Source organism: Bos mutus, chromosome 11 (genome assembly GCF_027580195.1).
Source record: "Bos mutus isolate GX-2022 chromosome 11, NWIPB_WYAK_1.1, whole genome shotgun sequence".
Taxonomy (NCBI): domain Eukaryota; kingdom Metazoa; phylum Chordata; class Mammalia; order Artiodactyla; family Bovidae; genus Bos; species Bos mutus.
This window is the reverse complement of record NC_091627.1, coordinates 28,137,967-28,161,435: the sequence shown is the minus strand read 5'-3', so window position 1 is coordinate 28,161,435 and position 23,469 is coordinate 28,137,967. Positions and strand designations below refer to the sequence as shown.

At 36.1% G+C, this 23,469-nt stretch overlaps 1 protein-coding gene across 1 annotated transcript in view; it reads left to right on the top strand.

The window, feature by feature from the left end:
* PUM2 (pumilio RNA binding family member 2) overlaps positions 1–23,327 on the top strand; it is a 115,898-nt gene extending 92,571 nt beyond the window's left edge. Inside the window, 9 exon segments of the mRNA XM_070379166.1 lie at positions 12,163–12,430; positions 13,273–13,369; positions 13,372–13,404; positions 14,562–14,690; positions 17,090–17,227; positions 17,859–17,984; positions 18,226–18,347; positions 19,019–19,211; positions 20,378–23,327. Of these exon segments, the coding sequence (XP_070235267.1) occupies positions 12,163–12,430; positions 13,273–13,369; positions 13,372–13,404; positions 14,562–14,690; positions 17,090–17,227; positions 17,859–17,984; positions 18,226–18,347; positions 19,019–19,211; positions 20,378–20,509 (1,238 nt within the window). The 3' untranslated portion in view covers positions 20,510–23,327.
* The last annotated feature ends 142 nt before the right edge of the window (positions 23,328–23,469 follow it).

Genomic DNA, 23,469 nt, shown 5'->3' with positions numbered 1-23,469 from the left:
ACTTTGACTTCTCTTTCATACTACACACACAAATAAAACTTCATTCTCAAAGCGCTCAAATAACTTGCTTGTAGTTGTCAAGGGATCTTCCCTGGTGGCTCAGATTGTAGGCTCTGCCTGCAATGTGGGGGACCTGGGTTCAGTCCCTGGGTCGGGAAGATCTCCTGGAGAAGGAAATGGCAACCCACTCCAGTATTCTTGCCTGGAAAATCCCATGGACGGAGGAACCTGGTTAGGCTACAAGTCCATGGGGTCGCAAAGAGTAGTTGTCAAGTTAGTAAGGAACAAAAATTTTGAGCCCAGGTCTATCTGGTTTATTCCAAGATATGACACTGCTCCTTGAAGAATGCTTTTATTTCTGTCTACTACTTCTCTGACTAAATAAAGGATCTTTTCCTATTCCCTGAGTTTAGAATGTTTGTAAACTTCTTATAAAATTGTGGTAAAATATAACTTAGCCTATTATGAGTTGGTGGTGAAAGTGACTTTGAATGTCAGTATATTGGCATTTTTTACTTGCTTGCAATTGACTTTTAATCTCAATTAAATAGTTTTTACTTCAAGGATCTCTTAATATATTTTATTACTGATTTTTAAATTTAAACTGATCAGATGCTATTTTAATTAATAGAATAGTAATAAGTTTATTATACTGAAACTAATACCTATTTTATGTTTCTCTTTTATGTGTAGTTTTGTTGTTTTTGTTTTGTTTCTGGCCTCCATTTAAGAATTTTGAGGTCTGATCAAAATTTTTACCTAATTTATTTTACTTAATTCACTTAATAAACTTATTCAACCAGTGTCAAATACCTACATGGCATACTGTACTTGACTTTAGAGACACTGGTGAAGAAAACATTCTGCCCACCATCATCAAATTTGACTTTTTTTGTGGTAAATACAGACAAGTAAACCAGTGATTGCAGTATAATGATTATAATGCTGTTGACTTACTTATTTTATTTAACGTAGTGATCCTCTCCCTTAGAATTATTATCTTTCCTTTATGGGTTTTTTTGTACCAAGTTAACCACAGACTAGATTATATTAGAGTTGTTTGGGATTTTATTTGCTCTCCAATAAATTAGAAATAAGAAAGTTAAGACCATGCTCCACAGCTTTGAAGAGTACAGTTGACCCTTGAAAAACACAGGTTTGAGCTGCTCAGGTCTGCTTATACATGGATTGTTTCTGTTCAAATCCTAAAAGATGATGTTGTGAAAGTGCTGCACTCAGTATGCCAGCAAATTTGGAAAACTCAGCAGTAGCCACAGGACTGGAAAAGGTCAGTTTCCATTCCAGTCCCCAAAAAAGGCAATGCCAAAGAATGCTCAAACTACCACACAATTGCACTCATCTCACACGCTAGCAAAGTAATGCTCAGAATTCTCCAAGCCAGGCTTCAGCAGTACATGAACCGTGAACTTCCAGATGTTCAAGCTGGATTTAGAAAAAGCAGAGGAACCAGAGATCAAATTGTCAACATCCATTGTATCATCAAAAAAGCGAGACAGTTCCAGAAAAAATATACTTCTCCTTTATTGACTGCACCAAAGCCTTTGACTGTGTGGATCACAATAAACTGTGGAAAATTCTTCAAGAGATGGGAAAACCAGACCACCTTACCTGCCTCCAGAGAAATGTTTATGCAGTTCAAGAAGCAACAGTTAGAACCAGACATGGAATAACAGACTAGTTCCAAATTGGGAAAGGCTGTATACTGTCACCCCGTTTATTTAACTTATATGCAGAGTACATCATGCGAAATGCTGACCAGGATGAAGCACAAGCTGGAATCAAGACTGCGTGGAGAAATATCAGTATCCTCAGATATGCAGATGATACCGCCCTTAGGGCAGAAAGTGAAGAGGAACTGAAGAGCTTCTTGATAAAAGTGAAAGAGGAGAGTGAAAAAGCTGGCTTAAAACTCAGCATTCAGAAAACTAAGATCATGGCATCTGGCCCCATTACTTCATACAAATAAATAGATAGGGAAAAAGTTGAAGCAGTGGCAGAGTTTATTTTCTTGTGCTCCAAAATCACTGCAGATGGTGACTGCAGCCATGAAATTAAAGGGCTTTTGCTCCTTGGAAGAAAAGCTATGACAAACCTAGACAGTGTACTTAAAAAGCAGAGTCATCACTTGGCTGACAAAGGTTTGTTGTCAAAGCTATAGTTTTTCTTGCATGTACAGATGCAAGAGTTGGACTGTAAATAAGGTTGACCACCAAAGAGATTCCTTTGAGGTGTGGTGCTGCAAAAGACTCTTTGAGAGTCCCTTGGACAGCCAGGAAGTCAAACCAGTCAATCCTAAAGGAAATCAGAATATTCAATGGAATATTCATTGGAAGGACTGAAGCTGAAGCTCCAATACTTTAGCCACCTGATGTGGAGAGCCAGCTTATTGGAAAAGACCCTGATGCTGCGAAAGATTGAGGGCAAGAGGAGAAACAGGCGACGGAGGATGAGATGGTTGGATGGCATCACTGACTCAATGGACATGAGTTTGAGCCAACTCAGGGAGATAGTGAAGAACAGGGTAGCCTAGCATGCTGCAGTCCATGGAGTCCCAAAGAGTCAGACACAACTTAGCGACCACCAAACAGTAAAAAATATACTTGTGTACATGTGTCTGTCAGCTCTTTATGTTACTGTTAAGGCTTCTGGTCAACAGCAGTCTGACTATTAGTAATTAAGTTTGAGGAAAGTCAGAATTTATACATATGTTTATGGTGGGGTCAATGCTTCCAGCCTCTGTGTTGGTCAAGGGTCAGCTGTATCCTGATCTCAACAAAATGAGTAATTTAATTTGAGTGGCTTTGTTTCTTTCTGTTTTATAGATAAATTTATTTGAATACTAGCTACTTTCTTGTTTAAAAAATTATTTTAACATCCTACATTTCTACATTAAAGCATTATTTGACTGTACTGTATTGTCTGAGGAGTGTTTCAAGATCATACTCTGTAGAATACTGCACTTGGAAAAGCTTTATGACGGTTGTGAATTCTTATTTTTGCATGTGTGTGTTTTGTTGGGGTAGGGGTAGGTTTTTAGAGTGTCCTCATGTTCAGTAATCACAGAGATAATTTAGTTTTCACTAAAGATGTAAGACTCAGGCGGTCTTGAAATCATACAGGGCTTTTTGATGTAATAATGGATATTGGCAAGTTGAGTAGAGATAGGAATGAGAAATAACACTAGTATGAACTGCATAGTTTAAAACAGGCTGTTTAAATGCTCTTTGATGAGTGAAGATAGATTATTATCTTCTGTGAAGATGGTCTCCCTCTTTGTATTTTTAAAAAGTTTGAAGCACTAGATGCTAAAAGGTACTTAGTTGCTATTAGAAAAAAATTACAGGTAGTAGAAATGGAAGCAGCAGATACTTATTTTGGTTTATAGTTGTTCCTTATATTGTTTGTATACTTATTGTCATAAAATGTATACATTTAAGGTAGTACACTTAACAGTTATGCTTTTTTCCTTTTATGTTAGGTAGTCTGTTAGGATGATGTGGAAGATTATACTTTCAACTAGAATTATGTTGGTTTTAAACTCATTGAAGCCTTGATTTTTTTTCCCCAGTAAAAATTCTCTTTATATGGCAAATATTTAGTTAAATTTTCATAGTTAAAAAATTTGCATGGTTTATTTCCCCATGTAACCTCAAACATATCCCAGATTTATGAACGGTATATGGCATTAAACATTCTTCATGAGGCAGAATATTACTGAAAGCTTTAAGTGAATTATTCAGATACAATAGTTTATTTATGTTTGTAGCAGAATATAATCTTTATATGTAAGTATAAAAATTATAATAGTTTCTAGCAGAATATAACTGAAAGCTTTAAGTGAATTATTCAAATGTAGTTTTAAAAAACTCAGTCGAATTATTAGCTGTGCATCCTGGAATAAGGATTTAGCTTCTCTAAGCCTATTGTTTCATAAGTAAAATGGACACAATATGTTTGTCTTGGAGAGTTGTTAGGATAACATATATTTTTGTTCTGAGGCTGCAAATTACTGCAACGAAGTTGCTTAAAGCAGCTGCACTTTGCTGGAGCAGCCGTGAAGAGATACCCCACGTCCAAGGTAAGAGAAACTCCAGCAAGATGGTAGGTGTTGTGAGAGGCATCAGAGGGCAGACAGACTGAAACCATAATCACAGAAAACTAGTCAATCTAATCACACGGACCACAGCCTTGTCTAACTCAGTGAAACTAAGCCATGCTGTGTGGGGCCATCCAAGACAGGCAGGTCATGGTGGAGAGGTCTAACAGAATGTGGTCCACTGGAGAAGGGAATGGCAAACCACTTCAGTATTCTTGCCTTGAGAACCCCATGAACAGTATGAAAGGCAAAATGATAGAATACTGAAAGGGGATCTCCCCAGGTTGGTAGGTACCCAATATGCTACAGGAGATCAGTGGAGAAATAACTCCAGAAAGAGTGAAGGGATGGAGCCAAAGCAAAATCAATACCCAGTTGTGCATGGGACTGGTGATAGAAGCAAGGGCCAATGCTGTAAAGAGCAGTATCGCATAGGAACCTGAAATGTCAGGTCCATGAATCTAGGCAAATTGGAAATGGTCAAACAGGAGATGGCAAGAGTGAGTTTTGACATTCTAGGAATCAGCGAACTAAAATGGACTGGAATGAGTGAATTAAACTCAGATGACCACTTTATCTACTACTGTGGGCAGGAATCCCTTAGAAGAAATGGAGTAGCCATCGTGGTCAACAAAAGAGTCCGAAATGCAGTACTTGAATTCAATCTCAAAAATGACAGAATGATCTCTGTTCGTTTGTTTCCAAGGCAAACCATTCAGTATCACAGTAATCCAAGTCTGTGCCCCAACCAGTAATGCTGAAGAAGCTGAAGTTGAATGGTTCTTTGAAGACCTACAAGACCTTTTAGAATTAACACCCAAAAAAGATGTCCTTTTCATTATAGGGCACCGGAATGCAAAAGTAAGAAGTCAAGAAACACCTGGGTAACAGGCAAATTTGGCCTTGGAATACGGAATGAAGCAGGGCAAAGGCTAATAGAGTTTTGCCAAGAGAACGCACTGGTCATAGCAAACACCCTCTTCCAACAACACAAGAGAAGACTACACATGGACATCACCAGATGGTCAACACCGAAATCAGACTGATTATATTCTTTGCAGCCAAAGATGGAGAAGCTCTATACAGTCAGCAAAAAACAAGACCAGGAGCTGACTGTGGCTCAGATCATGAACTCCTTATTGCCAAATTCAGACTTAAATTGAAGAAAGTAGGGAAAACCACTAGACCATTCAGGTATGACCTAAATCAAATCCCTTATGATTATACAGTGGAAGTGAGAAATAGATTTAAAGGACTAGATCTGATAGAGTGCCTGATGAACTATAGACAGAGGTTCGTGACATTGTACAGGAGACAGGGGTTGAGACCATCCGCATGGAAAAGAAATGCAAAAAAGCAAAATGGCTGTCTGGGGAGGCCTTACAAATAGCTGTGAAAAGAAGAGAAGCCAAAAACAAAGGAGAAAAGAAAAGATATTCCCATTTGAATGTAGAACTCCAAAGAATAGCAAGGAGAGATAAGAAAGCCTTCCTCAGCGATCAATGCAAAGACATAGAGGAAAACAACAGAATGGGAAAGACTAGAGATCTCTTCAAGAAAATCAGATACCAAAGGGACATTTCATGCAAAGATGGGCTGGATAAAGGACAGAAATGGTATGGACCTAACAGAAGCAGAAGATATTAAGAAGAGGTGGCAAGGATACAGAGAAAAAGTGTACAAAAAAGATCTTCACAACCAAGATAATCACAATAGTGTGATCACTCATCTAGAGCCAGAGATCCTGGAATGTGAAGTCAAGTGGGCCTTAGAAAGCATCACTACGAACAAAGCTAGTGGAGGTGATGGCATTCCAGTTGAGCTATTTCAAATCCTGAAAGATGATGCTGTGAAAATGCTGCACTCAGTATGCCAGCAAATTTGGAAAACTCAGCAGTGGCCACAGGATTGGAAAAGGTCAGCTTTCATTCCAATCCCAAAAGAAAGGCAATGCCAAAGAATGCTCAAACTACAACCCAGTCACACTCATCTCACACACTAGTAAAGTAGTGCTCAAAGTTCTCCAAGCCAGGCTTCAGCAATATGTGAACCGTGAACTTCCAGATGTTCAAGCTGGTTTTATAAAAGGCAGAGGAACCAGAGATCAAATTGTCAACATCCGCTGGATCATGGAAAAAGCAAGAGAGTTCAAGAAAAAACATGTATTTCTGCTTTTTTGACTATGCCAAAGCCTTTGACTGTGTGAATCACAATAAACTGTGGGAAATTCTGAAAGAGATGGGAATACCAGACCACCTGATCTGCCTCTTGAGAAATTTGTATGCAGGTCAGAAGCAACAGTTAGAACTGGGCATGGAACAACAGACCAACTAGTTCCAAATAGGAAAACGAACTCGTCAAGGCTGTATATTGTCACCCTGCTTATTTAACTTATATGCATTGTACATCATGAGAAACGCTGGGCTGGAAGAAGCACAAGCTGGAATCAAGATTACCAGGAGAAATATCAATAACCTCAGATATGCAGATGACACCACCCTTATGGCAGAAAGTGAAGAGGCACTAAAAAGCCTCTTGATAAAAGTGAAAGAGGAGAGTGCAAAAGTTGGCTTAAAGCTCAGCATTCAGAAAACTTAGATCATGGCATCTGGTCACATCACTTCATGGGAAATAGATGGGGAAACAGTGGAAACAGTGTCACACTTTATTTGGGGGGGCTCCAAAATCACTGCAGATGGTGATTGTAGCCATGAAATTAAAAGACGGTTGCTCCTTGGAAGGAAAGTTATGACCAACCTGCTGCTGCTGCTGCTAAGTCGCTTCAGTCATGTCTGACTCTGTGCGACCCCAGAGATGGCAGCCCACCAGGCTCCCCCTTCCCTGGGACTCTCCAGGCAAGGACACTGGAGTGGGTTGCCATTTCCCTCTCCAGTGCATGAAAGTGAAAAGTGAAAGTGAAGTCACTCAGTCGTGTCCGACTCTTAGCCACCCCATGGACTGCAGCCTACCGGGCTCCTCCGTCCATGGGATTTTCCAGGCAAAAGTTACTGGAGTGGGGTGCCATTGCCTTCTCCAATGACCAACCTAGATGGCATATTAAAAAGCAGAGGCATTACGTTGCCAACAAGGTCTGTCTAGTCAAGGCTATGGTTTTTCCAGTGGTTATGTATGGATGTGAGAGTTGGACTGTGAAGAAAGCTGAGTGCCTACGAATTGATGCTTTTGAACTGTGGTGTTGGAGAAGACTCTCGAGAGTCCCTTGGACTTCAAGGAGATCCAACCAGTCCATTCTGAAGGAGATCAGCCTTGGAATTTCTTTGGAAGGAATGATGCTAAAGCTGAAACTCTAGTACTTTGGCCACCTCATGCGAAGAGTTGACTCATTGGAAAAGACCCTGATGCTGGGAGCGATTGGGGCAGGAGGAGAAGGGGACGAAAGAGGATGAGATGACTGGATGGCATCACCGCCTCGATGGACGTGAGTCTGAGTGAACTCCGGGAGTTGGTGATGGACAGGGAGGCCTGGCCTGCTGCGATTCATGGGGTTGCAAAGACTCGGACACAACTGAGCAACTTAAATGAACGAACTGAACTGAAGTTGCTTAAAACAAAAGGACAAACTCTGGCAAATACAGTTCAATATGATATAGTGTTTTATGTAGAGTCTACTTTCTCAGTGTCCAGTTAAGAATGCTCAACAAGAGTTTACTACCTCTCTAAAGGAGTTACTGTGTACAGGACAATAATAACTCTATATTAATGTGCAGATCCAGTTTGAATGGGGCTCACAGATAGCTGCCTTTTTATTTTTCAACAAAATAATACTCCATGTCATGCATCCTTAGGATCTAGTGTGTAATATCAACTCTGAATATGAAATCATTAAATGGGCTTTCTAAAGTAGGTGAAAAAGCTGATTATATTGAACATAGAAAACCTGTTTAAGATAGTATACCAGAACACAGGATAAAGGTCTAACTGATGTGTATTATTAGAAGTGTGTAGCCAATATCCTGAAGTGATTTATGTGCATATTGAGAAGCTCTGCTCTAAAGTGTTTTTCCTGCTGAAGTCTAGTAAAGTACTAAGTGCATCGGCTATGGGTTAGAAGTAATTAAAAGTAATACCTTAAAGTGAAATAGACATCCTCATTTTAGACTTTTTCCAGCTATGTATTCTTTATTGTTTACGTATTCCAACTAACTAGTCATCTCTCATTATCATCTTATCCTTCTTGAGCTTTCCAGAGCCTTACCTTCTGAAACAGACTCTGCCTAGTAAGCCTGTATGTAGTTGTACCCTTTTAAACTCGATTCTAGTTGGATTAGCTTTTTTTTTTTTCCCCCAAAATTAATAGTTGACAGCCTGAATCCAAAATGAAACCTTAATTTATCTTGATTCTAATCCATTAGCCTCCAAACTTCTATCAGAGTAATCTTGAAGTAGACCTTTTTTCTTTTTTGAAATAAAAACTATCTACTGGGAAAGATTGGAGAATCTATGCTTTTTAAAAAACAGAAAAAAATAATAGGTTCAGGAGCTGCCTTCTCAGATCCTAGGGAGGTGGAAAATGAGATTTATTTTCTTGTGGTTTCAGTTGTTGTATATTTCTCTCCTCTGTATTTTTGTCAGTATCTTAAGATCTTTTTGATGTCTGATATTTAATAGGGAAGGATTTTAAAACAATGGACTTCTCAAGGAAATTAATGAAAACTTATATTACTTCTGCTAGTATAGTTATTAGGTGTTTGCCTTCATTCAGTTGTCATGAATGAGCTTGATAGATACCTGTGTAAATAGCATATAAGGGGCAGCATACAGCTGGGTGATAACCTCTGACCTAAGAGTCCTGGCTGACTAGCTACATGTCACATCACTTTTGGACCATAGTGACTTTATCTGTGAAACTAATAGCACAGCTCTCTGTGTCCCATATGTTTTATTAAGCTAGTGATTAAGGAGTCATAAATGTTAGGGGTGAGATCAGTGATAAATTGTAGGGAGTATTTGGTGGAGAACACATCTGCTTTTAGATGACCAGTAGCAATAGTATGGTGGGCTTTCCCAAATGGTTCAGTGGTAAAGAATCCACCTACACAGCAGGAGACTTGAGTTCAGTCCCTAGGTCGGGAAGATCCCCTGGAGAAGGAAATGGCAACCCATTCCAGTATGCTTGCCTGGGATTTAAATCCCATGGACAGAGGAGCCTGGCAGGCTACAGTCCATCATGTTGCAAAAGAATTGGACATGACTTAGTAACCAAACAGGAGCAGCAGCAGGGGTATGAATATAAATGACCAGTTTGTTTGCTTTTTTAATAATTTTGAAATGATTTCAGACTTAAAGTCATTAACAATTTTTTAAAAATCTAGTTTATCCCAGGTTTTCCAAATATTAAGTGAATTTGCTTTATTGTTCTTTCCCTTTACTCTATCCCCCTCTGCATTACGGGTCCCTTCTCACCCATTTTTTCCCCTGATATTTTGGAAAGGAAGTTGCAGACACAATGTCCCTTACTCATAAACATATCAGGGTATGTATGTGTGTCCTGAAAACTTAATCTTGAACTGTTTCTCAGCCTTTTATGATCTCGACATTTTTTAAAGATATAGGCCAATTTTGTAAAATGTCCCTAAATTTCATATTATGTTTTCGATGATATGCTTTCAGTGTTTAACTCTCCCCTGCCCCATCTTTATTTTTACTTTTATTTATTTTTTTGGTTGCGTGGCTTATGGGATCTTAGTTCCCTGATCAGGGATTGAACCCTGGCCCTTGGCAGTGAAAGTGTGGAATCCTAACCACTGGATCAGCAGGGAATTCCCTAAAAGGAACCACATTTTAAATGTTTAAACATATATTTTAAATTGAGTTTAAATGCTTATATTTAATTACTTTGTAAGGAAACAAAGGCAGCTTGACCCTTTGTGAAATTAATTTTTCAACTTTATATATGAAAATGCTAGTTATAATTAGTCTTCTAGAACTGAAATTCCAAGATTTTTAAATCTCAAAGCAGTTTGGCATTATTGGACATTTTATGTTGTCGAAGAGTACATCAGGAGTTTGATGTATTAGGAGCTGGTAGAATATAATCAAGAAATATCTAGACACGGGAGGAATTTGTGTTGGATATTGATAGGGCTACTTGGAAGGTACTAAATAAAATTATCATTTTCTGGGATAAGTGTGTATGAGTAAGAAGGAGAGAATTGAACATTAGGGTACTGTTAGGAAATGCATGTGAAAAATAGGTCTGGAATACAGGTTTGAAAAGTAAGCTGAAGAATGTAGAGCAGGTACTCTAGCAGGATGCTGTAGGATTTTAGTATAAAATGACATCATCACAGTAGTCCTTGAATGGGAAGACATAATCATTATTTATAAAAACAAATTGGAATGATAAGCAGAGTACCCCTTCTCTATGAAAAGGTTAAAGAATTGTTAGACTCAAATGGGCTAAGGATCAGTTATTGCTGTGAACAACTGATAGTTCTATAAACAGATTAAAATAGGAAACTAGAAGGATTAATAATAGTGAAAAGATCGTGACAGTATTAACACTGAATTTTTACTTTTTAGAGTTTTTATATATGAGCACAAATTTATGGTAGAACTGGAATGAACCTGAGAATTTGATGTTAATGACTTTGGTGTATAAAATTACACACTTCTAAGGTATTATAGAACTAGACCATAGGCAGTTGATACTACATTAAATATTTACAAATATGTGTGTACTCACCATGCGTCAGATGCTGTTTTAGGCATGAGGTATCTAGCATGTAGGTGAATATAGCCCTGTGGCACTTGACATTGGAAATGGGGCTGAGGATTCAAATACGTAATGAATGTGTATAATATCCTGGATGATGGGAAATTTAATGAAGAAAAATAAAACTAGAATAGTGGGAACTGAAAGTTAAAGAGGAATTTTCTAACCCAGTTCACTCTCCAGGATTATAACTCTTTTACTGCTCCTTATCCCTGTAAATCTTTTTGGCCTTCAATGCCTTTCTATAACTTTGCACTGACAGTGTGTCCTTGGCACCATCTGTACTCTGGCCTGGATTGTACATACAACACTACTCTAAATTGAAGTAAATCGCAGTAGTATAAAGCTGACAGTGAATTTTGTTTATCTGTACTACTAAGTATGCATTTTCCAATTTTCTATACATTTTTCTTTTTTAAAAGGACACTGTCAAGTACTTTTAAGTGTTTATTTGTCATAAGAACAGTTACCTGCTTCTATTTATTTTTGTTTTTATCAACTGCCCTTTAGTATTCTTTGGAATGGGATATAAGTTAAAGAGGTTTTTTATTCATTTGTTTTAAATGACCGACGTTAAAACTATAGAAATAATAAATATGTTTACTGCTCCTGTTTTTCGTCTGTAAAACAATAGTGGTTTATGGAGAGTGTTTAAGTTAAAAATTTTAATAATTAGCTTGTGATTTAGTTTTATTATGTTGTGGGTTTTTGAAGTTTGAAGTTTAATTAGGTTAACTGAGAAATCATTTTTCTTTACATACAAGTGTATATGACTTAATGAATTTTTATATATTCCAAAAAAGTAGATTTAGTTGTTGGTATTCCATTAACATTGTGGATAAATTTCAATCAGCCTTTATTTTTAGTGACTTGAAATCTGAGTTGGCTATAGCTATTTGTAACTTGTTTGTTAATATAACTGAAAATTTTGTTAGTGGTTTCAATATTCTGGTATTGATACTACTATGTATGACATTAGTTGTAATTATGTTTTAAATTAAGCTTCCAAAAACAAATATAGGTTTTGTGTATGATGTTAGATGTTTTTAAACTAAACTGCCAAGAACAAATACAGGGTTGGTTTTTTTTCTTTTTTTCATTTTTTCTAGTTTCTTTTTTCCCCCATATATTATAGTCACACACATTAAGTAAATGTGTGAGAGTTCCCCTTCAACTTTAATTTTATGTTATACCATATAGGAATTAGTAGGATGAATATTTCTTTATTGACTGCCTTTTTAGTTTAAGTGACTTATTTGAGGAATGAATTTGTAGAAAATATTTGCTGACCATAGTTGCTTTGTTGTAGGAGGACTGACAAATGGTAGTGGTCGATATATCTCTGCAGCACCTGGAGCAGAAGCAAAATACCGAAGTGCTTCAGGCACTTCCAGTCTATTTAGCTCCAGCAGCCAGCTCTTTCCTCCTTCTCGGCTTCGGTATAATAGGTCTGATATTATGCCTTCTGGCCGAAGTAGATTATTAGAAGATTTCAGAAACAACCGCTTCCCAAACCTTCAACTTAGAGACTTGATTGGACACATAGTTGAGTTTTCTCAAGACCAGCATGGTTCTAGGTAGGTGATTATGATTTATGGTACTTACCACTGCATTTTTGCTTTGAAAGAGCCAAGATTTTTCTTGACCAAGATTATTTAACCTGTATAAAAATTGGAATTGTTTAAAAAATAAATATCCAATATGGATTTTTCTCTCTTATGAGGATAAACTATAAAAATACAGATATTTATTTTTTATGGTTCTTCAGTTTTCTATAGTAATTAAATAGTAATGCTCTTTTGTTGAATTATTTTTATTATATTGACTGAATACATTTAATTTCTTTAAACTTCCTTTTGAAAATAGTGCTCTGAATTACATTTATGGACTTGTGTCCCTGATGTGTATACTTGTCTAAAAAAATGTTTAAAACAAAGTTAAATGCTTTGTGTTCCTTTACATTAAACAGGATTTGTGTGTACTATAATACTTGAAGTACATGCAAATTAGTGTTCTCAAGATAATACACAGAAAAGAAAATAGTATTCAAATTCTAACACATTTGCTAAGTTTGAGATATCTTAGTAATAATATAATTAATTATTAATAATGAATAACCAGTAATATCTTTTTAGTTTTTTTATTGATTACAATACAGCCAGAACTAACTTACACATTAAACATCCATATGTCCAGATTTTTGCCAGTCTGACTAGAAGTTTTAAATTAAGGTGTTAACAAAGATATGCTTCATAACTTTTGTTCTTTTTATTTTAAATGTATAGGATGTATTAATACTGTTTCTGGAAATGACTTTATGTGGATATATGTTGGGGTGTGTTATATTCAATTCAGACACGGATTTTGCAGGAGCTTATTATTAATATACTGTCATGACATTAAAATGTTTCCCACATAGATTCATACAGCAAAAGCTAGAGAGAGCTACTCCAGCTGAGCGACAGATGGTTTTTAATGAAATTCTACAAGCAGCCTATCAATTAATGACAGATGTTTTTTTGGCAACTATGTCATACAGAAATTTTTTGAGGTAAGCATGCATTCATGTTTGTTCATGCTCAATGCTTAGAAAAGCTCTGAAAGTTTATTCTTCATATAAATTTTATTTTCATATAAAAATATATACTTGGGAGAAAATATGTACAGATTCTATATCCAGAATGTATGAAACTCAACAACAAAAAGACAGCTCAGTTTAAAAAAGGGACAAAGGACTTGAACAGACATTTCTCCTAGAAAGATACTCAAATGTGCACATGAAAAAAGTTCAACACCCTTAGTCATTAGGGAGACGCAAATCAAAACCATCGCTAGCTCCTTTTATATCTACTAGGATGGCTGTATTTTAAAATATAGAGAACAATAAATGTTGGTGAAGATGTAGAGAAATTAGAACTCTCATACATTGTCAATGGGAATGTAAAATGGTGCAGCCACTGTGGAAAACAGTTTGGCAGGTTCCTTAAAAAACAAAACATAAAATTATGATATAGCCTAGCAATTCCATTCTAGGTATATACCCAAAAGTATTGAAAACAAGCACTTCAGTGAACTAGTGTTCATTTCAGCATTATTTACGGTAGCCTGAACATGCAAACAGACAAAAATGCCCGACAGATGAATGTATAAACAAAATGTGGTATATATATATACACAGTAGAATATTGCTCAGCCATAAGAAGGAATGAAGCATTTCATACATGCTTACTCATGGATGAAACTGAGTGAAATAAGCCAGGTACAGAAGGACAAACATTATAAGGTTCCATTTATGTGAAATACCTAGAATAGACAAATTCATAGAGACATAAAGTTGACTAGGGCTTCCTATTCTACTAGTAGACTGGTAGGGGAAAGAGTGGGGTTATTGTTTAATGAGTATAGTGTTTGTGTTTGAGGTAATGGAAAAAATTTGGAATCAAATTGTGATGACTATTGCAAATGGTGAGAATATAGTCAATACCACTGAAGTCAAAATGTTGTATTTTATGGTTAAAATGTTATATTTCATGGTATATATTTATTTTTTAAGTGTATGGCCTTTACACTAAATGAGAAGTTTAATACCTAAATGCTTTCTCTGTACCTACTTGCCAAATGTAATATTTAAAAATAGATTCAATAGACGGAAAACAGTGAGTTATTCAAGTTAACAAAGTAATAATAAAATCTTTTTTTTTCTATCAGTTTGGGAGTTTGGATCAAAAATTAGCCCTAGCTACTCGTATTCGAGGTCATGTTCTACCCTTAGCATTGCAGATGTATGGCTGCCGTGTTATTCAGAAAGCATTAGAGTCTATTTCGTCTGACCAGCAGGTAATTGTAAGTTAAGACAAAATTTTTGTATTCTTTAAAAAATTATATTTTATGTCTCTTTAATTTGAAAATATAAAGCATTGGGAGTAAGCTTTAGATGAACCAGTTCATGTTTGGATTTTTTTTTTTTTTTGGTCCGCTCTGCATGGTTTGCAGGATTGTAGGTCCCCAGCAAGGGATCCACTCCAGTACTCTTGCCTGGAAAATCCCATGGATGGAGGAGCCTGGTAGGCTGCAGTCCATGGGGTCACTAAGAGTGGGACACAGCTGAACGACTTCACTTTCACTTTTCACTTTCACGCATTGGAGAAGGAAATGGCAACCCGCTCCAGTGTTCTTGCCTGGAGAATCCCAGGGACGGGGGAGCCTGGTGGGCTGCTGTCTATGGGGTTGTACAGAGTCAGACACGACTTAAGCGGCTTAGCAGCAGCAGCAAGGGATCAAACCGAAGCCCCCGGCAGTGAGAGTGCAGAGTCCTAACCTCTGGACTGCCAGAGAATTCCCTCCTGTTTGGATTCTTTAGTACAGTTGCTTTTGTAACTTAGTCCTCTTAAAACAACATTTGTGTAATATCTTGAGTTCAAGGATTCCTCTGTCAGAATACAACTGAGACTTTTTTGGGTGAGAGAAATTTTAAACATAAATACTGGAAATTCCCTGGTGGCTCAGTGTTTAGGACTCTGTGCTTCCACTGCAGGGGACAGGAGTTCAGTGCCGGGTAACTAAAAACTCACTTGCCATGCGGCATGTTAAAAGAAAAAAAAAAGAATACCTTTACACTAGATGTACTCCATTTCTTCATAATCCTATTTCCTATTACACTGATTAGGTACACACACAGATTATTGTGCAGTTACTTACATTTTTTTCCCCAAGGGTTAAGATGTGTGTTAATGAAGTCTTAGAATTTTATGGGAAAAATAGTTAAAAGAAAATGCACTGTAAGTAAGTTTAACCTTATTTTTGAAGAGTGCAAGTGAAGTTGCTCAGTCATGTCTGACTCTTTGCAACCCCTGAACTGTAGCCCACCAGGCTTCTCCATCCATGGAATTTTATTCAAGGCAAGCTTGAGGATTATAACCTGGGAAGAGCATCTCAGAAAGCTCTGAAACTGTTTCCAAAATATCTTTATCAGTCTGAGAGTTAAGAGCAGAGAAGCTCTAAGTATCTATACAAACTACTGATCTTTCTCCATTATGACACAACTTCAGTGACTCTAAAGCTCGGATTTCAAGAGGAATGTTATTTTCTCACAGATATTCACTGCTGTGATTACATACGTATATATTATTGTTTTTAATTCTGGAATTTATTGTATGTGTGTAGCTTGAGAGTCAAAGTCAATCTCTTTCTAAACTTACTAATTAGCAATACCTTTTAAGAACTAATTGTTTTCTTCACTCACTGTATTTATGCCCGCATTGCAGGCAGACGCTTTACCGTCTAAGCTTATTAAGCAAATATAAATGGAAAAATGTCATCTTTGCCCATTAAATGAGCAAAGATCTAAAATCTCCTGAGAATCTGTCCCTGAAGAAGTTATAAAATGTTAAAGGAAAATATTGAATCAAGTTGTGGCTGGTCCTGTGCCCACCCATTCGTGTGCATGCACCACCACTGCCTCCCCACCCCCCTCCCCCAAATTGTGTAGCTTGAAGGGTCTTAGTTCCCCACTAGGGAGAGCCTGGGCCCCCAGCAGCAGAAGAGTCCTAAAAACTGGACCACCAGGAAATTCCCTGAATCAAGTTCTTTACTGTAAGATTATTAAAAAGAAGAATAAAAGTGCTCAATAATAATTTTTCATAATTGATGTATTACATGAAAATTACACGGCTCTTCAGGGCTCATTCAGCTCCTTACCGTTTTCTGTGTGCTTGATAATCTCAAATACCCATCAGTAATAACTACTTGGGGGAATTCCCTGGCAGTTAGTGGTTAGGACGCCACACTTCCCACTGCAGGGGGCACAGGTTTGTCCCTGGTTGAGGAACTAAGATCCTCAATGCTGCACAGCACAGCCAAAAAAATGATGATGATGATTACTGGGGGGAAGGGGTATGCTTAGTAGAGAAAAGTATAGAATTCTGATATCATTATATTAGTTGTCAGCTGAGAAAGATGAGTGGAAGATACAAACAGTGAAGACAGTTTAAATATAGCAAATTGAGTATCACTAGGTTACAGCAGCAGCAGCAGGTTATATTTTAGCAAATATCATTTACATTATAATCCAAAATATTTTAGTAATTCTCACCTTCAGTGGCTTCTGCTTATTAACACTTTCAGGAATTTTAAACTTTGATATATAAAAAATTGGAAGCAAATTTTTGAATATACTTTTGTTCCCATCTTCTTTTATGTTGTTTGGTAAGGTAATTTAAATGTCTTCTCTTTTGCAGAGTGAAATGGTAAAGGAGCTCGATGGTCATGTACTCAAATGTGTGAAAGATCAAAATGGAAACCATGTTGTACAAAAGTGTATTGAATGTGTTCAGCCACAGTCACTACAGTTCATCATTGATGCTTTCAAAGGACAAGTAAGATTGACTTTTGTCATCTACTTAGAATTTAACACATTTTTTTTTATAAATCACAGGATAATACCTAGTACTTTCATACAAGGAAATAAATGCTGAATGTGTGTTAATTTCTGCCTCTTTCATAGAGTGTGAGTCAATAGATAGCTTCATTTTTGCAGCTGAAAAATGTAGATGAGTTTAATTATATTACTCTAAGAAATAAAGATAACTGCTGTTAGTGTTGTAAGCCCGACAGTGTTTTCCAAACTTCCTGGGAGAGGGGGAAGGAGAGAAGAAGACTTAAGATTGTATAATAAAAGACAGAAAAATAAATATAAATTAGTAACTAATACATAATAATTAATAGTGTCTGATTACAGTGTGCACTACCACTACCCCACAATCCATTCTTTGTCATTATTACATGCCTTCCTTCTTCTGATTAGGTTCCTTTTGATCAAAATATCTGTTAGCTCCTAAAGTGCATACCCTGTTTCCCGGTCTTTGCCAACGTGGCAGTTGATGTATTAAATGTAAATTACCTGTTCTTGTATGTTAAATTAACTCAACATGTTATCAAAAACCTGTGTAAACCCGTCTTTCCAAAAATGTCACAGATTGGAAGTTTATTTCTTCTAATTGTTTTAAGGTATTTGTACTTTCAACTCATCCTTATGGCTGCAGAGTAATCCAGCGCATTCTGGAGCATTGCACTGCAGAGCAGACCTTACCTATCTTAGAAGAACTCCACCAACATACGGAGCAGTTAGTACAGGTATAAAATCCCTAAAATTTGAAACGTTTATATACTTCTGCAAATGGTTCTGATTTTTTAAAGGAAATATAATTTATTGTTAACACATTATAGAGTTAACACACAATGAAACAAAAGCCTTTCGTATTCTCTTGATTGTACTATTGGATTTTTAGAAAAATAATAAACATCTTTTTTAAGAATTACCGTTATTCCTAACGAATGACTTTAAGGAAATCAATTTTTAAATGTCTGCACTCAGGATCAGTATGGCAATTACGTTATTCAGCATGTACTGGAACATGGTCGACCTGAAGACAAGAGCAAAATTGTTTCTGAAATCCGAGGAAAGGTCTTAGCCTTGAGTCAACACAAATTTGCCAGGTATTGCATTATTTTCTCATTCCAAGGGAAAGGTCTTTTAACACTCTGGCTTTTTAAGCACAGAAATGCATATAGACTGTAACATTGGAATACAATCTCTCTAATTTTTTTTAGTAGAGGCAAAAGGTACATCTAGAGTGTTGCTTTTGTTCTCAAAGAATCTGCATGACAAATTGGTTTGCCCACATATATTCCATTTTTTAAATCTGTGTTTGGAAAATTATTTCTTCCCAAGATGTGTGGATAATTGCACATTTAATTTATTTAGTTCATGCTCATGAAAGCCTCAGACCTTATTAATGACCTAGTTTCACCCCCCATCCCCCCTCCTTGAATTATGGGTCTTTGATTTGTTTTTGTTTGGCCATACCACATGGCCCCCTACATTGGAAACTTGGGGTCTTAACCACTGGACTGCCAGGGAAGTCCCGATAGTTTAATTATTATTTAGTTATCATTTTAAGAGGCCTGCCATTAAACTTGGGGATGTCCCATATGGATTCTTCCATGATATTAATTTCTGTTTTAGAAGTAACTGGAGAATTAGAAGAGAATCCTATTTTGACTCTTCTGCCTGCCAGTGCACTGAACAAGTTCTTTCAAAAGCCAGAGAAAGTTTTCTGTTAAAAAATGACAAAATAATTTTCTGTTTATGTACTTTAATTTTTAAGCAATGTAGTAGAAAAGTGTGTTACTCATGCCTCCCGTGCTGAGAGAGCTTTACTGATTGACGAAGTTTGCTGCCAGAATGATGGTCCTCACAGTGCCTTATACACCATGATGAAGGACCAGTATGCCAATTATGTCGTTCAGAAGATGATTGATATGGCTGAACCTGCTCAGAGAAAGATAATCATGCACAAGGTAATACTATTTATAGCACTTAAAATAGATGATTCAATTTGTTTAGGCTACTCTTAACTTCCTCGGAATGTCTGAACTACAGAAAAAGTTTAAAATCAGTGGAAAAGCTTTGGCAGATGTAGGTATACTGTACTCTTTTGTTAAGTTCTTAAGGTAATCAGCTCAATAAAATCACATTCATTTCTCATATTTACCTACCATTTACTTAATCAATTAAGCTGGTTTCTCTCTATCTTTTTCTACAGTCTAATGATTCTCAAAGAAATCATTACTTTCCACAGGAAAACTTACTGTTAAAAATGAACACTGGTGGTATTTTTGCCCTCTTGATTTTGTTTTTAAAATTTAATATTTCTGTTTAAGAATATATACCTGTAACAGTTTTTTCAGTGTTATTTTTAACTGCATTATTTATTTACCAATTTCATATTTAGGGCATTTCAATTACTTATTTTTTAGTAACTGTTCTTAGCAATGTTTTATACATCTTTGCATAATTAAATGTTTTTGTAAGGTAAATTCCTAGATGTGGAAATTGGTGGCACAAAGTATGTGAACATGTTACATTTTTATAGATTTTGCCAAGTTGCTTTCCAAAAATTTTGTACAAGTTTGCATATCTGTCTGATGTTTACCTGTTTACATTATCTCATCAATGCCAGTTATTGCTTATAAAATCTTTTCCAGTCTGGATGGAAAGATAATGATATGATTCTTCTCATAGGTGTTTTTAAAACCACTAGGGAGATATTGAATATCTTAAACGTATTAGCTCTAACACATCTTGCTTGTTCATGTCTTTGCTCCATTTTGTATTGAATTTTTGTCTAGTTGCTTAGAGTTACAGAATTCTGCCCTCATAAACTTTGTAAGAATATACTAGCTCATTAGTGATACTTCTCTGCTATGTTTGGAGTTTCTCTGTTATTTGCATGTGTAATAGTTTATGGGGATAGTGGCTTGTTTTGTTCATTAGACAATTTTGAGAGTAGAAGTTTGGAGAGACTGAGTGGAACAGAACTGCTTTTGCAAACAACTTTCTTTGGATTTGAATTTTTAAATTTCAGTTATTTCTTCCAAATCACCCAGATTTGGGGGCAGTTTTTTTTTTAGGAATCAGAAACTAAAATAACTTAGATTTCCTAAGCAGATTATTTATTTTTCAGATTCGACCTCACATTTCTACTTTACGCAAATATACATATGGGAAGCATATACTGGCCAAGTTGGAAAAATATTATTTGAAAAATAGCCCAGATCTAGGGCCTATTGGAGGACCACCAAATGGAATGCTGTAAAGGAAAAAAAGAAGATAATGTAACCATGTGAGAGGAACGTTTCTTTTGTGAATTATCAAAACACAACTCAACTATGAATCTTCAAATTTTTTTTAAAGCAAAACTATTTATTGACTTTATTCATCCATTTGTAAATTTTTTAAGGTTCTTGTGTATATTTGGGGGTGGGGGTGGTGAATAAATTATATTCAGCCCTGAGTGGAGACCTATCAGATTGAATTGTGGGCAAAGCACAGAATGCCTGTATATGATGTAACTGTATCAAAAAATGCTGTCACATATTTTGTAAATTTTTACCTTGTAAAGTCACAAAAATAGTTTTTAAAGGGAAAAGTACAGTATTCTTTTAATAAACTGGCTTGCAGTCTGGTAGGTCTACGGACCCCACAGCACAACAGGTTTATAGAGATGTATATAAAAATATAGTCCTTATTTTTTTTTTGTCCTTTGTGTGAAGCCTTTTATAACAGATTAACAATCAACTGCATAAATTAGTATTTTAAAAAGAAAGTTAAGTTGTATTTTGGTAATTCACAAACTATCATGCAAATAAAAACTCAGTAAGATAAGAATTAAGTGATTTGAAAGGAAAAGAACTTAAGAGTATTTACAGTGGATATGGTTTTAATACAAATACTGCCCTAAAATGTCTCTGGCAATGTACAGAAGTATTGTATATACTTACATATGTAATTGTTATAAGAGGTAGAAAAAACAGAATCATGGTGACACTTCCATCCAGTTAAGTATGCTAAACGAAAAGTTAAGTTCCATTTTAACTTTTCAGTTTGGTTTGCGATGAGAAAGAGTGGAAATTTGTACATTGTTTTGCTTATAGAATTACAAGGACATGTTGAGAAATTGTTGAGCTTTATTTTGCTTTTTCATAGTAGATTCAGAAAGTAGGAACCTGATAGAGGTGAAAAGGGGCCACTGAAAAGTGAATTTGATAGCTCAACATTTAAGCATGATTACATATTCAGATAGCTTTTTTTGCTTCCTATAAATATATGCATTGTGTGTGTAGTAATAGATGTAAGTTTACACTTTGAAAGCAAATCTTGTTTCAATGTTTATTATAAAAGCCTTGCTAATTTGGTAGTGATGCTTTCTTTGGTTGTACAGGTGTATATTTGTAAACCTCAATGCTGTAAATGGAATTTGTTTTATCTCTTTGGGAAACATTTGCATTTTGGTGTACATTTATGTCCCTGCCCTCTGACCTGGCATATAGTGTTGTATAATGTAAATTGATTTCTCCAAATTGAGAGTGATTTTTTAAAATTTTTTATCTTTATATGGTTTCAGAAGTATGAACCAGCTTTCTTTTTATTATTGTGGAAAACATTTTGTTTTATAACATAGTTGTTGACTCTGTTAATATGGACATGCTAGGATTTGGGTCACTTTCAAGAAGTCAGGGTATTGTGCATAATAGAAAGTATTGGACTGAGGTATTTGATGACCATGGAGGCCAATGCTTTTTCCATCTTATTAAATGTGATGTGACTTTTTTTCTTTGTACAGAAGAGTACTGTATTTTTGAATAGCCTACTCCCAAGTAATAGCAAATCTGTATGATAACATTTTTTCTCTGGACATAAGACATAACAGTAACATGATGTACATTTACAAGCGGCCTTATGTACATTTCCCAACAATCTTTTTAAGGCAAAATTGTGACCATATGTGTATAATTAAAATCGTTTTTAATCCTTTGCCTATGAAAATATTTTGGAAAAAACTTGCTTTGTATATTCAGTTTCTGAAAGATAAAGAAAGTGCTTTGTATTTTGTTGAAGTCAGTATTTTGTATAAAACTTTTATGTTGACCCACTTATGTTTAGTGCTAAAAACTAATGAACTATGCTATCTCTTTCAATTGAATATGTAAGGGATTTTTTTTATTGGAAGTCTGCAGAAGAATACCAGTCTTCTGAGCACAATAGTGAACATAAAGGTTTTTCACATAGCTGTTCATATCATGAACCTAAGAATAACAGCATGAAGTTTGGGGTGCCAGGCATAGTTTTTCATGTTTGATGTTGAGTTATTCTAGTTTTCTAACCCAACATTCCTTGTTGAGGCCATTAAATTTAACCACTTGTTCACTGTCCCTTCTCACAGTCACACTTGTTCATCAGCATGTCCCAGCCATAGTGACAGAGCTTTTTTCCCCTCCATACAGGGCTGCTCCCTGCCGCCCTTCCCGCTTTGTTTTGCCAGCCTCAGAATGTCTTGGCCCTGGGCTGAACTTTTGTTCCCAGTATCAGCTCATGGTTTCAGGATCAAAGTTGTCCTTGTTGGAGATTGGTGGTGACTTTCCTGGATTTGCACAGTTAAATTCCTGGTTTTCCTTTATCTTCTGTTCACACAGACAAATTATTTCTGCAGATTTAGCAAGTCCTAGAGAACAGCACATTGGGAAACTGGACCATTGTCTTGGATTCCTGATGTTCTTGTGTGTCTCATTAACAGCCCAGTCTTCCCAGTATTTTAGGGCTTATCATAGAAAAATATCTATTACTCTAGAAATTTTGGTCTGCCATTTTTGATGCCCACCTCTCTGATTCCACCTTTTAATAAATTGGCATGAGGTTTTGGTATAATCTGAAAATGACATTTTAGAATAAACTTAATTGGGCAGAACCACTTAGGCTTTACTCTTGGTTGTCTTTTGATATGAATTGTTTCTGGACCAGTTTGTCTAAGTCCTGGCTCTTATTGGTTCGTATGAAATAATGTTATCTTCACTTCTTTGTATATTATGTATAAATTAGAAAATGAAAAATGTGTGAATAACATTGTATGAAATAAATCTGGTCTTGTGTTTTTCTCTACATAAAATACCCCACTGTACCTCAATTACAATTCCCATTGACCATTCAAGTTTACTCTGATTTAAGGAAAACGAAAATACCTTTATCACATGGATGCTAGTCTGGGGCCAGTGATTGCAC